The sequence below is a fragment of the Hevea brasiliensis genome, chromosome 3 (genome assembly GCF_030052815.1).
Source record: "Hevea brasiliensis isolate MT/VB/25A 57/8 chromosome 3, ASM3005281v1, whole genome shotgun sequence".
Classification (NCBI taxonomy): Eukaryota; Viridiplantae; Streptophyta; class Magnoliopsida; order Malpighiales; family Euphorbiaceae; genus Hevea; species Hevea brasiliensis.
Window position 1 is genome coordinate 41,290,876 of NC_079495.1, and position 16,183 is coordinate 41,307,058.

The 16,183-nt window shown below is 32.7% G+C and overlaps 1 protein-coding gene across 1 annotated transcript; it reads left to right on the plus strand.

Moving 5' to 3' along the window:
• The first annotated feature begins 14,353 nt into the window (after positions 1-14,353).
• LOC131178366 (uncharacterized) lies at positions 14,354-15,844 on the plus strand. The gene has a single exon (XM_058143328.1). The coding sequence runs from the start codon at positions 14,354-14,356 to the stop codon at positions 15,842-15,844; it is 1,491 nt and encodes a 496-aa protein (XP_057999311.1).
• The last annotated feature ends 339 nt before the right edge of the window (positions 15,845-16,183 follow it).

Here is a 16,183-nt window from a genome sequence, read left to right on the forward strand (position 1 = left end):
AAATTAATAACTTAATCATGATTTTAAAAAAATTGTATCATTAATTAATTTTTCTAAATGATAATAAAACAATATAACATAATTAATATTAATCAAAGTAATAATATTAATTATTTATTAATATACTATAAAAAATATAAAAAAATAAAAATTAAATATTGATATAAATTTCCTATTTACCATAACTATGAAAATAAATTTTTATTTCATTTCATTTTTCTATAATTCATTATATATATATATATAATTAAAAATATATCATTCATTCCTTATTTTAATTTAGAGCATATATTTTGAAGGAAATTAAACTTATTGAAATTTTTTTTTATTTTTTTAAAAAAATTCAAATATCTCCTGATTCTTAATTCTAATTTTAAACATATATTTTTAAGAAAATTAAACCTAATTATAGGGTGTGTGTATATATATATCTTAATCACCAAGAATCTTGGTCACTGAGAATCTTGGTCCTAATTTAGAGTAGATATTTTAAATGAAATTAAATTTAATTAAAACTATTTAAAAAATATAAATAAAATTTAATGTTGACCTTTCATTTTTTTAAATTAAATATTAATTACTTTTAAAATTTCAATCATTAATTTCTCATAAGAACTCAAATATCCCTTAATTCCTGATTTTAATTTAAAATATATATTTTAAAAGAAATTACACCTAATGAAATTTTTTATCATTAATTTAAAAAAAATTCAAATATCTCATGATTCTCAGTTCTAATTTTCAATAGATATTTTAAAGGAAATTAAACCTAATTATAGTAATTAATAATTTTTTATAATTTAAATTTGGAAGAACATATTAATTAAAAATTATATTTAGAAATTTAAATTAGATAATAATTATATATTATAACTATTTAGGAAATATAGATAAAATTTAATTTTTATTTTTTTAAATAATCTTTAATAATTAGACATCTTTTAAAAAAATTCAATTATTAATTTCTCAAAAATATTTAAATATCGTTGATTCTTTGTTATAATTAAAAATATATATTTTAAAGAAAATTAAATTTAATTAAAACTATTTAGGAAATATAAATAAAATTTAATGTTGACCTTTCATTTTTTTTAATTTAAAGATATTTAAATTTATAAATTATATAATAATTATATATTTCAATTCTTTAGAAAAATACTGAAAAGATTAAACTTTCAAGGCAGAATCTTTTTTGTAGTTACCATTATTTTCTTCTTCTCCTTCGTTTTATTAGTTTTTTGCTTTAAAATAATAATCACCATTGTGATTCTTTCTGAATTCTCACTTCTTCCACCACTCTTTATGGTAATTTTGTTATGTTTTTTTCATTTGACTTTGTTATACTCAGTTTTGTGATTTGTTTCTTATTATGATTGTTGATTTTCTACTTAATTTTTCTGAAAAGAAAAATATTTTAACTTTATTTTAAAAAAATATGGGAAACCTTCCTTACTAAAAAGATTGTTTTTTTTTTTTTGCTTATTCTTTTGCAAGAATATGACCATTCTATTATAATAAAAGTAAAATAAAAATTGTATTTATTTATTTATTTTTAATACTATGGGAGGTATGTTTTATTTGTTGAGGTAAATCTTATGATGGATTTTCCTAGTGTTTAATTTGTAAATTTAATATTATAGTGCTGATTTAATAATATATTTGTGGTACAACCTCCAAATGAAGACACATGGCCTACACTGACTTCTTTACCTCATTTCAAGTCTGAAGAATCATTACAATTCAAAAATGATAGAATTTGGATCACAAAGAATAGAATATTATTTCTTTAATTTCTTGTACTCAAGAAATTGAACTTTGGTATTGATAAAAAAGAAAAAGTGTATTAGGCATATTGAAGATCTTTTTTATGTATATTTAGGCAGTAAAAAGTTAAGTTTCGATTATAACTTAAAAATTAAATGAGGGGAACAAATTGCTACTAATTAAATTGACAAATGAGGTAAGAAAAAAAATTACTAACAATAAATTTAATTTAATATAATTATCATATATGGGAAGTAGAAAATATTGCTAGCAATAAATTAAATTTAATATTGACACTTGACATTGCCACTTAGTGCAGGAGAAAATTTAATTACTTTAAATATTGTCACATGGCATAAATATAATTATTTTAGAATCCTATGTGGCAGCACCAAGGGAATACCACTTTGCTTTATATATATATATATATATATATTGAAATAAGTTTTATATTTAGTTAAATATTAATTTAATTATAATTTATTATATTAACTATTAAAAAATATAAAATAGGAATTAGTTATATTAATGGTTACAAATCCTTTTATTTTCATATAATTTATTCTTAACATATTAATATAGTTATATTGGTTTAATATTATTTGTTAATATATGATTATATTGCGGGAAAGAAATTGTTTACTTTTTTTTATGTATAATTCATAATTTTTTTATTTAACTATATTTTTAACATACTATTATAACTATATTATATTTATTTTATTTGTATTTGTCAAGAATTATACTATTGTAATAAAAAAGGACCTTTTTTTTCTTTTATTTTAATTTGGGTTTTTTTTTTAATTTCCATTTATAGATTTCTGCTACAATTTTTAATTCTTTATGTATAATTATTATTTAGCTTTTTTTTTTCAATTCAAATTAATTTTAAAGACAATCGATTTCTATCCATATTGAATTAGAATTATTAAATAATATAATATTTTATGTTTAAAAAATGCTATATAATTATATTTGAATTAGAATTAGTAATAAGTTAATTAATTTTAATAATTAATAAAAAATGGTCTTAAAAGGAAAAAGACATAAAAAATTAAAAATATTTTGAGTTTGAATCAGGTATTGATAATTTTTTTAAAAACATAAAAGTTACTATTTTTTAGAAAGATATAACTTTTTGATTTTTATAATTTTTAACAAAAAATCAATAATTTTTTTGATAATACGAAAATAATGAATTATTTCTAGAAATTATGAATTTCTTATTTTATTTAATTTTTTTTATAAAATTTTATTTTAAATTATAATAAAATAAATTAATTAAATAAAAATTAAGTATAAATAGGACTAAATATTTTAAATTTATAAAAGTTTTAAAATTAATTTAAATATTAAAAATTAATATAATTATGAAGAATAGAAAAATTAAAAATATTTTATCCCTTCAAAAGTACATTTATTATTCATATTTTTATAAATTATAGATTAGAGGTAAATTATAAATTAATTATATTTTCATTTTTTATTTTAATAAATTATTTTTTTATAGAATTATATATTTAATTAAAGTTAAATATGAGTAGTATTAAAAATTTTAAATTTATATAAATTTTAAAATTAATTTAATAATAAAAATTTCATTATAATTAATTTACTTTTGGCAAAGTCAAGGGAATATAATATGCGAAAAAGGGACGATTACGCAAAGGATCCGAAAGTTTCATTAAGGTCTGCCACATCCAGAGCTTACTGCTCATTCAGATTAAAAGTTTCCAACAGACCAACATAAACTCCTATGTGCCCTGTTACCACCCTATCGCATTGTTATCCAGCACAACCTAACGATAACCCAACAGCTCTAGCCACCTCCTGCTACTCCTGTCATCTTTTCGACCATCCACCATCAAAATGTACTTTATTTTACCGACAAACTAGCTAGGGCAGCTGGTACTCTAATGGTGTGACTCCTTTTACATCCCTAACACTATGATCTGCTTTAAATTAATATATATATATATATATATATATATATATATATATATATATATATATAGTTACAATTTTTTTAATTAATTTAAAAAAAGAAAAAGAGATTAAAAATATTATTTACATTAAAATTACTGCTTTTTAGCATAAAAATATAAATATAATAAATTTTTTCTTTTTTTTTAAAAGAAATCTTTTTTTTTTCTTTTATTTTAATAATATATTTTTTTTTTCTTTATTTTCTTTTCTCTTGTTTTTCTATTAAATTTCTCTTCAATTTTGAGGCAAAGAGGCATGTCAAGTATAAACAAGCTTTCACTTTCTTCATTAAAACAACGAAAGCAAAAGGCACAAGGCTCCCAAAAAGTTCAGAAACAGGCAAAAAGAGGATAAAAACTCTAACCCCAAAATTTTCTCAAATCTTTTTCATTTTCACTTTGTTCTCTCTGTCCTTGTTTGAAGTGAAATGTACTCTGGTCATCTTCTTCTTCCAAGTCCTTCACCTAGGTGTTTCTTATCCCTAAATGCATTCTTCATATTCAAGTTGCTTTGTTAGATAAAGCTCAAAAATCCCGATGCCAAATGGGTTAACGCTACTACTGTAAAACTAGCCTCCTCCTTCTTCTCCTTCTCTTGTTAGCTCTGGTGCATGTTGCTTCGACTTCAAAGTCCCAGCAAGATATAATAAACCAGTGTAATGGGAAGAGCTATTAACATCCCAAATATAACCCTGCAAGAAGATAAAATTCAAGAAATCCCAATAACGGAACAAGTATAAGTACTTATTGAGTTCATTAAATGATATGATAGCTACAGCTGAATCATGATACATGCTAATAGGTTTATCATGAAAATTGCAAACAAGATTGCTTATGAAAAAAAAAAGCAGAACATATTTAAAGGACCTCAGTAGTATCTCACTAGGATGATTATTTTTCTTTTCTAACCAAGAAAAAAAAAAGTAGTTCAACAAAGAAATAAGAATCAAACCCAGTGCTCAATATGTCAGGATGGACATTATATTCCTTCACAAAGACAAAGGGGACAATCCCTTGTGGAAATGCTGCCTGAAAATTCAAATATAATGAATACTCTGTCATCAACTCGGATAAAAAGTAGTCCAAGCATTAAAAAATGTTAATAACTAATCCGTGCCAAATGCACTCATTAAAAATACTCTACCTAAACTGCTTGTATATAGGGTAAGCAGAGTTTAATCTCATAGGGAATGAGTAAATGCAAATAAGAAGATAGACCTTAGAGACACAAAAGGAACTTAAAACAGACAAAATAAACATCTAATTTATCAAATTGAATGTGTAAAGTAAAATAAAGGGGGGTTTTGATTTGTATGTGCTAAACTACTGAAGCTAAACTAATAATTTTAGAATATAAACTAAGGCTAATGATACTTATGAATATTCAACACAACCAGATTACAATAAATTCAGTAAAGAGGGTATATCCACCATGTAACATGTATCAATCATTGACTAAAGATACAAATTTATTCAATTGAGTAAATTGGTTATAGAAGTTAACTACTTCCTTTTCTTTCCTTACATATTAGATTAACCAAGAAGTGTTTTACTGTAACGCCTTCACTTTAGGTAGTTCATACGTTTCATTATTTCGACGACTAATATCTGTTTGGACAGCCAGAATGTCTGGAACTACACTCAAACTAAAAGTGAGGAAATATAAATTGACTGAATAAATACTAAGTAAAATTAAAGAAAAGTAAAAGAAGTAAAGTACAACTCGGTTAAATGAGCCGGAAGTCACAGCGATGGATGTCCCTAATGGGAAGCGACTGTAAAGACAGTTATCAACCCTAGACCCATGGGAAAACCCTGTAAGATAAATATTGAAACTTAATTGAAGGAATTATGAAGATTAAATGACATTAAAAATGTCAAAGAAAATTTAAGAAAATTAAGTCAATTGGTACAGACAAGTATAACTCGATAAGCACAATGGAGGACATTTTGGTTATTTCATCCTCAGTGATGAATTTTGACCTAAATGTCAATTAAAATGAGAGAGATTAAAACACATAAAAATAAATTAAATTATGAATTTATGTATAAAAATGGAAAAAGAAAAGAAAAGAAAAGGAAATAAATAATTACCTAAGCATGATGTCATAATGACATCATTAACAAATTGTGACCAATATAAATTTAACAACTAATTTAAAAGGGATAAGAAGAGATGTAAAAAAGACAAATTGCATTAAAAAGGAAACATTTCTCTTCTTCTTCTTCTTCATGTAGCCGAAACTCCATGGGAGTTGTTTCCAAGCTTTTCCTCACTTCTAAATTCAAATTCCCTCCTTTTTCTCACCCTAAAACCTTTAGTCATCTTTATTAAAAATTAATCTCACACCATAAGAAAGATAGTGGCAGCCAAGAAGTGAAGAAAATTTTAAAGTTTAGCAAGTTTAAGTTGGACACAAACAATGTTAGTGCACTATAAGCTTTTCTTTCACGTATAGGTGTAGTAAGCATGCTAAATTAGGTTGGAATTTCATGAAATTGAAAGAAATTAATAAGGAATTGAATACCCCTAATTTCGGCAGCCATGAGATTAATTGGAGTTTGATGTTTTAAATTGAAGTAGATTAGTTCAATGATGATGCTTGATAAGATTATATGCATTAGAAGTTGTAGGGATTGAATTTGATTGAACCATGAAATTGAAATTAGGGTTTTGACCATAAATTGAGGATTTTGTGCTATGGCTGGAATTTGACCTTGTTGAGATGAATTGTTGATCATTAGAAGTGCTATGAATGTTAATTGAAGTTTGGGAGTTAAGAGAAATTGAATTGAGAGTGTTAATTTTTCATGTAGGAATTCTATACCTATGAGTCTAGCATGTTGGAACTGCCATAACTTGAATTGTGTTGTTTCAATTGGTATAAGGCCAATTGGAAATGAAACTAGGGTCAAAACGCTCCATTTTTTACGAAGAAACTATGCTAAAAAATTGTCCACAACTTGACCTAATTACTGCTTGAATTTGGATGACCATAACCTAAACCCAGAAAAATGATCAAATGAACAGCCATAACTCCCTCTAGAAAGGTCAGAATTGTAACATTTCACTTTAGCTAGTCCGTGCATTCGATTGTTCCGATGATTAATATCGGTTTGGACAGTCAGAATGTCTAGAACTATATGTAAACTAGAGTGAGGAGTCATAAATAGCCCAAATAATGAAAAGGAAAAATTAAGGAAAAATTTTAAAAATGAAATACAATAAAGTTAAATGAACCGGTGCCCCGGCGATGGGTGACTCAACAGGAAGTTGCTGTAAAAATAGCTAGTAGCCCTAGACCTAAGGAAAACCCTGTGAAATAATTCCTGGGATGCCAAAGAAGAGTTACGGCACCCTAGGTAGCATTAGATTGCCAAGAAATGGTTAGGAGAATTTTTAAGATCGGTACAGATACTTTTAGCTCCTTAAGCCAAACGAAGGGCATTTTGGTCATTTCGCCTTCAGAGACGATTTTTGACCAACTTGTCCATTTATGTAAGTGAATTATATGACATAAAATATGAATAAAAATTTATGAAAATTAAATTAAAAATGAGTAGAAAAGAAAGAAAAAGAAAAGAAAGAAAAAGAAAAGAAAGAAAAACAAAATTTAAATTCAATAATGACATAATGATGATGCAATTAAAAAGTGCTTGGCCAATCAAAATTAGACAAGCTTATTCATAAGAGATCAATGAGTTAAAAATGGGAAAAAGCCATCTTCTTCTCTGTAGACCCTTATTTTGTGATTAGTATGTGCATTGAGGCCGTGGGAAACCCGATGATGAAAAAATATATGACTGTAAGATGTAATTGGAGGCATGGTGCTGAATTATTAATTCCGTGGCATGATCTTGAAAAAATAAAAAATAATAATAAAGTTTTTGGGAAATTAATTTAATTAAATTTAAATAAAATTTTATTTTGTTTAAATTTAATATGGGTAGTTCTTAAATGGATCTAATTAGGTTTAATTAGGCTCTATGGGCCTAAGAAAGCCTAGTTATGGATTTTAAATGGGACCCATTTAATTATTTTCTAAAAATTAAAATACAAAATATCTCTCTCCTCCTTGGCCCCACACCTCTTCCTCATTCCCTATTGGTGCCTTCCATTTTTTCCTGTCTTCTTATTGGTTGAAACACCTCACCCATATCCCAGTCTTATTCGAATTCTGCAATCGTAGTTGTTTAAGTCATCTAAACTTTATCAACCTAAGACTCCAAATCCTACCACACCTCTTCCTCATTCCCTATTGGTGCCTTCCATTTTTTTCTGTCTTCCTATTGGTTGAAACACCTCACCTATATCCCAGTCTTATTCGAATTCTGCAATCGTAGTTGTTTAAGTCATCTAAACTTTATCACCCTAAGACTCCAAATCCTACCACACCTCTTCCTCATTCCCTATTGGTGCCTTCCATTTTTTCCTGTCTTCCTATTGGTTGAAACACCTCACCCATATCCCAGTCTTATTCGAATTCTGCAATTGTAGTTGTTTAAGTCATCTAAACTTTATCATCCTAAGACTCCAAACCCTATCACACCTCTTTCCCAAAACCCTATAAATACCCTACTAGAGAAGAGAAGAAGGGGATGATGGGGAGTAAAGAGGAAGAGAAAATTCAGAGCTATAAGAAATTTAGAGATATTTAAGATTCTTTGAGTTCTTCCTTATTTTTTTTCTTTTCTTCAAGAAGATTTCCATACAAGATTTCTGGAAGGTCAGTTTTTATTGTTTTCTTTTCAAGATCTATGCCACACAATTTTTTGATTTTATGCTCTTTGTCTTCAATTTATTTTATATGTTCATATAGATCATGTAATCATGTTTAATTTGAGGGGATACACAACTCTGCATATGTTTAGTTTCTGTCTCTTGTACTTTTATTATTTTCTTTAGTTTCTTTATTTTTTTTTATTACAAACAAAATTGGTAAGTAGCCCTAAGGTAAGTACCAAAGAGGGCATTTGCGTGGAGCTTATATGGAGCTAAATGGGAGTAAGCCAGGGATATCATTACCATACTAGAAGAGAAGAACCTTTTTTAAGGGTACCTTGCCCCAATGGCAACTGCATTTACCAACAAGTAAGTAGCTCTAAACTTCTCGAATAACCATTGGCATGAAATTGTAGTAATAATAGAACTCTTATTTGGTAAATTAAAATTAACCTTGTTTTTAACTTAACTGACTTTTGCATGTAATTAATTTAAATAAATACTTTGTAAATGAAAATTAATCTTATTTGTAAATTAAACTGACATTTGCATGTAAATAAATTTAATTTAATATTTGGTAATTGTAAAATAAATTTGCATGTTAGAAATCTTTATTAGGTTGTGATTGTTTGGGCCTTATGTGATATTAGAATAAATTACACATGTACATAATTAACTTAGTTCAATTATCCTTAGGGTAACTTGGTGAAAATTAATTAATTAGATTAAATAGAAACATAGGGTTATTTGAAATTGAATTTGTTTGTAAATTAAATTCTCAATAATAAATTAATTTTAGTCATCTGGTAAATATCATTTAAATAATTAGCAACCCCATAGATAGGAATTATTTGTGCATGAAAATTGTGTGTAAACAACAACCCTTTTGTGAATTACTTGCGTGTGTAGGATTAGAATTGCATTTTTAGGATAAAGTTTAATAAAGGAATAATAAACAAGACTTCTAGAAACATTAGTAGAGGGTGCACTCGAATTAACGAGGTTAGACCAGGCGTAAGGGGTGCCTAACACCTTCCCCTTACGTACCCACTATCCCGAACCTAGACATTGGGCTATGGTAATGACGGTTGTGGAAACTCTGCAAGAGTAAGTTGCCATCCATGACCCTCGGAAGAAACACTGAATATGTCCCGGTTATTACGGGTGGCGACTCTGTCTATCTATGCCTTCGTGGCATAAATCCTTAATCTTAGTGGTAGTGTTATGGGAAGACGGTACTTACCAGTGGTTTGATTCTATTAGGATTGTATGAAGTGCATGTCTAGGAAATGTTGTCTAAGGAGGTGGTACTTAAGTGAGACCATTGTGACTCCACCATCTTTCCTGGGCATTACCTGGTGCATTTTATATAATTTTAATGGATGATATTTCGCCTCACGCCCCACCCCTACAGTTTGGCGACTCCACTGGGGACTAAATGGATAGTTACTCCAACATGTTTCTATTAGTCTAATATTATTCCTTTGTTAAACTTTTTGCATTGCACTACACTATCACACGGATCACCCTTACCCTTTTAGCCTCGTTAGTACTAGCCAAGGAGACCATGGTTCTACTCGAGCTATGACGAATTGGTGAATGCTAGCACCCCATGCCCGTACCTTCGAGTATATAAAAGAGCCACAGCTCCGGCTGTTGTGCTTAATGGACAAGCTCTAGCATGGGTGACCCTTTTCCTACCCAATAAAGCCCATGAGCCATAGATTTCAACCCTAGGTACCCCGTAGATTTTTGTTGTGCTGGATTCGTATCCTTACTGTTCAAACTATAAGTTTTAGTGGTAGTTGAGATGAACCTGGGCCTATGCATAAACCCAATGTATGTATAGGCCCAAGTCCATTTTAAAACTCATGTTAAGCAAGAGGATGCTTACTTATGGTTAAACTTTAAGGATACAAATCATTTGTTTATAGAGTAAAGGTCGTCCTGGACCACCTCCTGTTGGTGCGTCTAGTGTACCGTAGCCTAGGATAGAATTTTTTTCCTTACCCTACACGTGAGAGTTGAAGGTATAAGGGGGCGAAGATTCAGTTCTGGAGACATTCTTTTCGGTTTATCATTTAGTGTTTGGTCAGATTTTGAGTTTGGTTTATACGGTTCGGTTTTGATTCAGTTTTGATCGTATTCGTACGGTTCGGTTTTGGTTTTGTAAAGGCAAAGGTAAAAATGAAAGTGCATATTCATGCATTCATGCATTGCATTTGTACATAGCATAAGATGTTAAAACCTTGTAATTTTTTTTTCTCTTGTAGTAAACATAGCTTTAGAACACATCAGGAAGACTTCTAATCAGGTCACTTGGGTTAGGGAGGGAAAGAGATTAGTAAGAGTTACACCTGCGCAAGCTAAAATGGAAGACACTAAGGTCATGTTTAGACAGATGCTTGAAGAAGCTTTGAATGCCAAGATGGCTGAGCTTGAAGGAAAAATCATGGCCAACTTTGAGAAGAAGTTAGAGATGGGTGGGCCTAGTGATGTTCAGGTGAAAAGGCCTGAAGAAGAGACTAGTAAAAAGAAGGCCTTTGATGACGTTTGGGATGAAGAAGATTATCTCCAAGACAAGGCCAAAAAGAAAGAAAAGGGGACAAGTGAGGAGATTAGAGTTGTTACTGAGATGATGGAAAAACTTCAGGCCAGTGTGAAAAAGCAAGTTGAATTTACGGGAATGGGGCTGTTAGATGCAGATGACTTTGACATCCAGTTGGATGAAAATCTACCTGAAAAATTCAAGATGCCTGATTTGGCTAAATTCGATGGTACTGGTGACCCAAAAACCCACCTCAGGTCTTATCTTATAGTCATGAAAACAACTGGTTTGACTAAGAACCAAGTCACTCAGTTCTTTTCTATGTCACTAGAAGGAGTTGCATCTTCATGGTATCATGGGCTAGAAGCCACTGTGAGAAAAGATTGGGAGGAGCTAGTTAGGAGATTTGTGCAACAATACTCCTATAATACAGCTTTAGATGTTACCCTGAGAGACTTAGAGACCACTAGGCAAAAACCAAATGAAACCTTTTCAGAGTATCTATTGAGATGGAGGAAAAAGGCCATGAAGATGACCAATAGGCTTGCTGAAAAGGATCAAGTGCGATTGGTAGTGAAAAGTCTGCAGCCTATTTATTATGAGAAACTTTGTTATTATCCCTTGGCTACCTTTGAACAGCTATATGATGCTGGGGTATTTGTGGAGGATGTATTGAACAATGAAAAGAAGAGTTATCAGCCCAAGAGGGGAGGATACCAGTCAGCTGGCAACATTACTGGGGAAAACAAAGTCATTGAGGTTCAAACCGTGTCCCGCACCCCTAGAAAGTTCTCTCAATTCAACCAACCTCTATCTAAAGTCTTCGAGCGACTCAAAGCTCGGGGTCTCCTCCAACCCTTGGCACCTAGACCACCACCAAACCCACTACCACCCAATTACAATGCTAACCTATATTGCCAATTCCATCAAACTCATGGCCATGACACTGATAGATGTTTTCGGCTAAAACACGAAGTTCAGGACCTGATCGATGCTAAGAAAATAGCTGACCCAGAAAATCGACCCAACACACGCACCAACCCAATGCCCAACCATAATGTTCCACCTCCACCAGGACTTTACATGATTTCCACCACCTCAATTGATCCTGACCAAATTCTCAACCTTATCCAACCTATCCAAAAGCTTGATGAACCTCAATCTGTAATGGCAATTGATATTTGGGATAGTTCCAGTGATGAGGAAGGTTTGTTAGATGTTTGGGTTGATTCGCGGAGAGGAAAAGAGTAGGGTGAGCCACATGACCAAGAGTGATAGATATTATCTGATCCACCCATGGAGAAGGACAACGTGAAGGGAAAACCAAGGTGTTGGTGAAGAGGACACGGATGAAGAGGATGATCGGTTCCTTAGGCAATTGAAAAGGACTCGGGCTAGCGTAGCATGCAGGAATTGCTATTGGCATCGAGAAAAACGTAATCGCACTAACCAAGGCCACGAGTGTACTCAAGGTCTCCACGGAGATAACTCGGAAGAGATTGCCAAAGTTGTGCTTATAGAAGATGGGGTCATATTACTTTCTCGATCATGATCTCCCGGTGAGGAGAAACCATAGCAGGGCTCTGTTTGTGACCGCTGAGGTTGGAGGGTGGAAAGTGCCTTGTGTGATGATAGATGATGGGTCAGCCATCAACGTATGCCCTCTGAAGATTTTGCCAAAATTAGGAATTTCTATGTCTGAACTAACTGGTTCTGATCTGGTTATCAGGGCCTATGATGATTCAAAGAGAAACGTGATAGGGGTATTCAAGACTATGGTTAAGGTGGGGCCTATAGAGGCGAAGTTGAGTTCACTGTGCTAGACATCCCCATGACATTCTCCTTACTGTTGGGTAGAATCTGGTTCCATCCCTTAGGTGGAGTCCCCTCTACACTCCACCAAAAGATCAAGATCCCGCACCAAGATGGTGTAATCACCGTCAATGCTGAAAGAGATGGGGAAGTAGCTATGCTGCAAGTGGATGGTTTGGTACCACTATTGTCTGGTTTCCAAGTTGCTGGGATCTATGGAGACTGGATGGACCCTAGGGTGGCCACTATGATGAAAGAGATGAAGTTTTTTCCTGGCATGGGTTTGGGAAAATGAGCTAATGGCTTAGTGACTTTTCTAGAAATAAAGGGGCAGATCACTAGATATGGGCTGGGCTATCAGCCAACTGAAGATGAAGAGGGACTCAAGCCCACCAAGTTTATCAGGGAAGGCACAATTGCATGGACTGATGACCAGGAGCTGCCGCATGTTGAGGAATTAGAACAAGAAGTCAGTACCATCAAGTTAAGGTCTGCATGGAAGCCAAGCTCTTGGACCTACACCCCTAAGTTTGAGTCTGTCTTTTGTAATGCTCACAGTAGTGATACTGATATTGTTATTTCTGATGTACTTGATGACGATTTTGAGGCAAAGTTAAATAATATGACTAGTCCTTTTGCTTACTTGTTTGATGTTCATCCTAATGGCTACACGCATGGCATTCATAATCATTTAGAATCTATTTCTGTTAATGCATTAAAATCAATCTCTATTAATTTGGGTACACCAGATGATCCTAAAGACATTAAGTTAGCTGAAGATTTAACCCAAAAAGAAAGAAATAAATTTATAGCCTTATTAATAAAGTACCAAGAAGCATTTGCCTGGTCTTATAAAGATATGCCGGGAATTGATCGAGATATAGTACAACACAAGATCCCCACAGACCCTAACATGAGGCCAGTAAAACAAAAGAAGCGTCGGCTTAGGCCAGAATGGGAAGAAAAGATAGCTCAAGAGGTGAAAAAGCTCATTGAGGCTGATTTCATTGAAGTAATTGAGTATCCCGAGTGGTTAGCCAACATTGTGCAGTCCCAAGAAGGATGGGCGAGTTCGGATGTGTGTAGATTATAGGGACCTGAATAAGTCTACTCCTAAGGATGATTTCACATTGCCTAACATTTATGTGATTGTTGACAGTGCTGCTAGCATGGCCATGAACTATTTCATGGATGGTTTTTAGGGATATAATAAGATCATCATGGATTTGATAGATAAAGCAAAGACACTTTTATCCGAATGGGGACTTATTGTTATAAGGTCATGCCTTTTGGGCTAAAAATATTGGTGCGACTTATCAGAGAATGGCTACTATGTTATTTCATGACATGATGCACAAAGAAGTTGAAGTATATGTGGATGACATGGTAGTAAAATCCCCAACTAGGGAGAGACATTTTGAGGCATTAGAGAAGTTCTTTCAGAGGCTCATCAAGTATAAATTGAGACTGAACCCTAGCAAGTGTGTGTTTGGGATCACTTCAGGCAAGCTGTTAGGGCATATGATTAGTAGAAAAGGGATTGAGGTTGACCCAGATAAGGTGAAGGCAATCCAGGAGATGCCAGCCCCGAGAACAGAAAAAGAGATTAGAGGTTTCTTAGGAAAATTACAGTACATCAGTAGGTTCATAGCTAGGCTCACAACTACCTGTGAACCAATTTTTAAGCTACTAAGAAAGAATCAGCCAGTGGTGTGGAATGAGCAATGTCAAGAGGCATTTGAAAAGATAAAGCAGTACTTGAGCAATCCACCAATTTTGTCACCACCCATCCCTAGCATCCCTCTAATCCTCTACCTATCAGTGGAAAACATGGCCCTGGGGGCAATGTTGGCACAAGAAGTAGAGAATCTGGAGAGAGCCATCTATTACATCAGTAAGAAACTCCTTGCTTATGAGGAGAATTATTCACTAATAGAAAAAACCTGTCTGGCTGTAGTATGGGCAACTAAGAAGTTAAGGCACTACTTTCAGACCCATCGAGTTATTGTAGTATCCCGGATGGATCCTTTAAAGTACCTATTTGAAGTACCGACGCTAGTTGGAAAATTGGCCAAATGGTTGGTCCTACTGTCTGAATTTGATATTGTGTATGAGACTCGAAAAACCATCAAAGGGCGTGTAGTCGCCGAATTTCTTTCTGAAAATCCAGTTAATGAAGAGGAAGAAGTCGAAACAGCCTTCCCGGATGAGAGTCTTAAGCTAGTAGAGGTCCAGCCATGGAAAATGTACTTTGATGGGGCCATGAATAAGAGCGAAGCCGGTATAGGGGTAGTTTTGGAAGCATCGAATGGAGAACAATTGTTAATGTCAAAAAGGCTATGTTTCCCAACCACTAATAATATTGCAGAATATGAGGCTTGCATTTGTGGCCTAGAGGCATTAATAGCTGTTGGGGCTAAAAATGTGGAGGTGTTTGGAGATTCAATGCTAGTAGTTTCCCATATTAAAGGTGAATGGGAATTGAAAGAAGAAAAGTTGAGGCCATACCTAGAGTATGCTAGGAAACTATTATTTAGCTTTGAGGAAGTGACGATGAAGCACATGCCTAGAGCTAAGAACCAGATGGCTGATGCTCTAGCCACGCTGGCATCCTTATGGGAGAAGGGTGATCAAAAGTTGACCCAGCCAGTTATCCTGATGAGGAGTAGAATCCCATGCTATGAAGGGTTAATAATAGCACATTTAGATCTAGAAGATGAGATGAAATGGTATGAGGACATAAGAAGATATTTAGAGGTAGGAGAATACCCACAGTCAGCCAATAGTAGGGATAGAGCTACAATTCGTAGATTAGCCACTCAGTTCACTTTGGCTGGGGGGCAACTCTACAAAAGGTTCTTCGAAGGACTATTGCTCTTGTGTGTGACAAAAAGCGATCGAGCGGATAATGGAGGAAGTACATGCAGGAGTGTGTGGTCCTCACATGAACGGAAGGGTATTAGCGGGCAAAATTTTAAGATTGGGCTATTACTGGTCTACCATGGATACTGACTGCGCTAAATTTGTGAAAAGATGCCATGAGTGCCAAATCCATGGGAATTTGAATCACCTACCGTCCAGTGAACTCTACAGTATGACTTCACCGTGGCCATTTTCAATATGGGGCATAGACATTATTGGGAAGATTTCTCCCACGGCTTCTAATGGCCATAGATTTATCATTGTGGCAATTGACTATTTCACCAAGTGGGTTGAAGCTGAATCTTATAAAGTAGTAGGGGCCAAATAGATAAGTAAGTTTGTGCGAAAGAACTTGATTTGCAGGTTTGGGGTACCCCATGAGATAGTATCAGATAACGGCAGCCAATTCAAAGGTGATTTCTTAGAATT

What these genes read in the sequence shown, in the direction of transcription:
- LOC131178366 (XM_058143328.1), top strand. Translation starts at nt 14,354, where the DNA reads ATGATTAGTAGAAAAGGGATTGAGGTTGACCCAGATAAGGTGAAGGCA.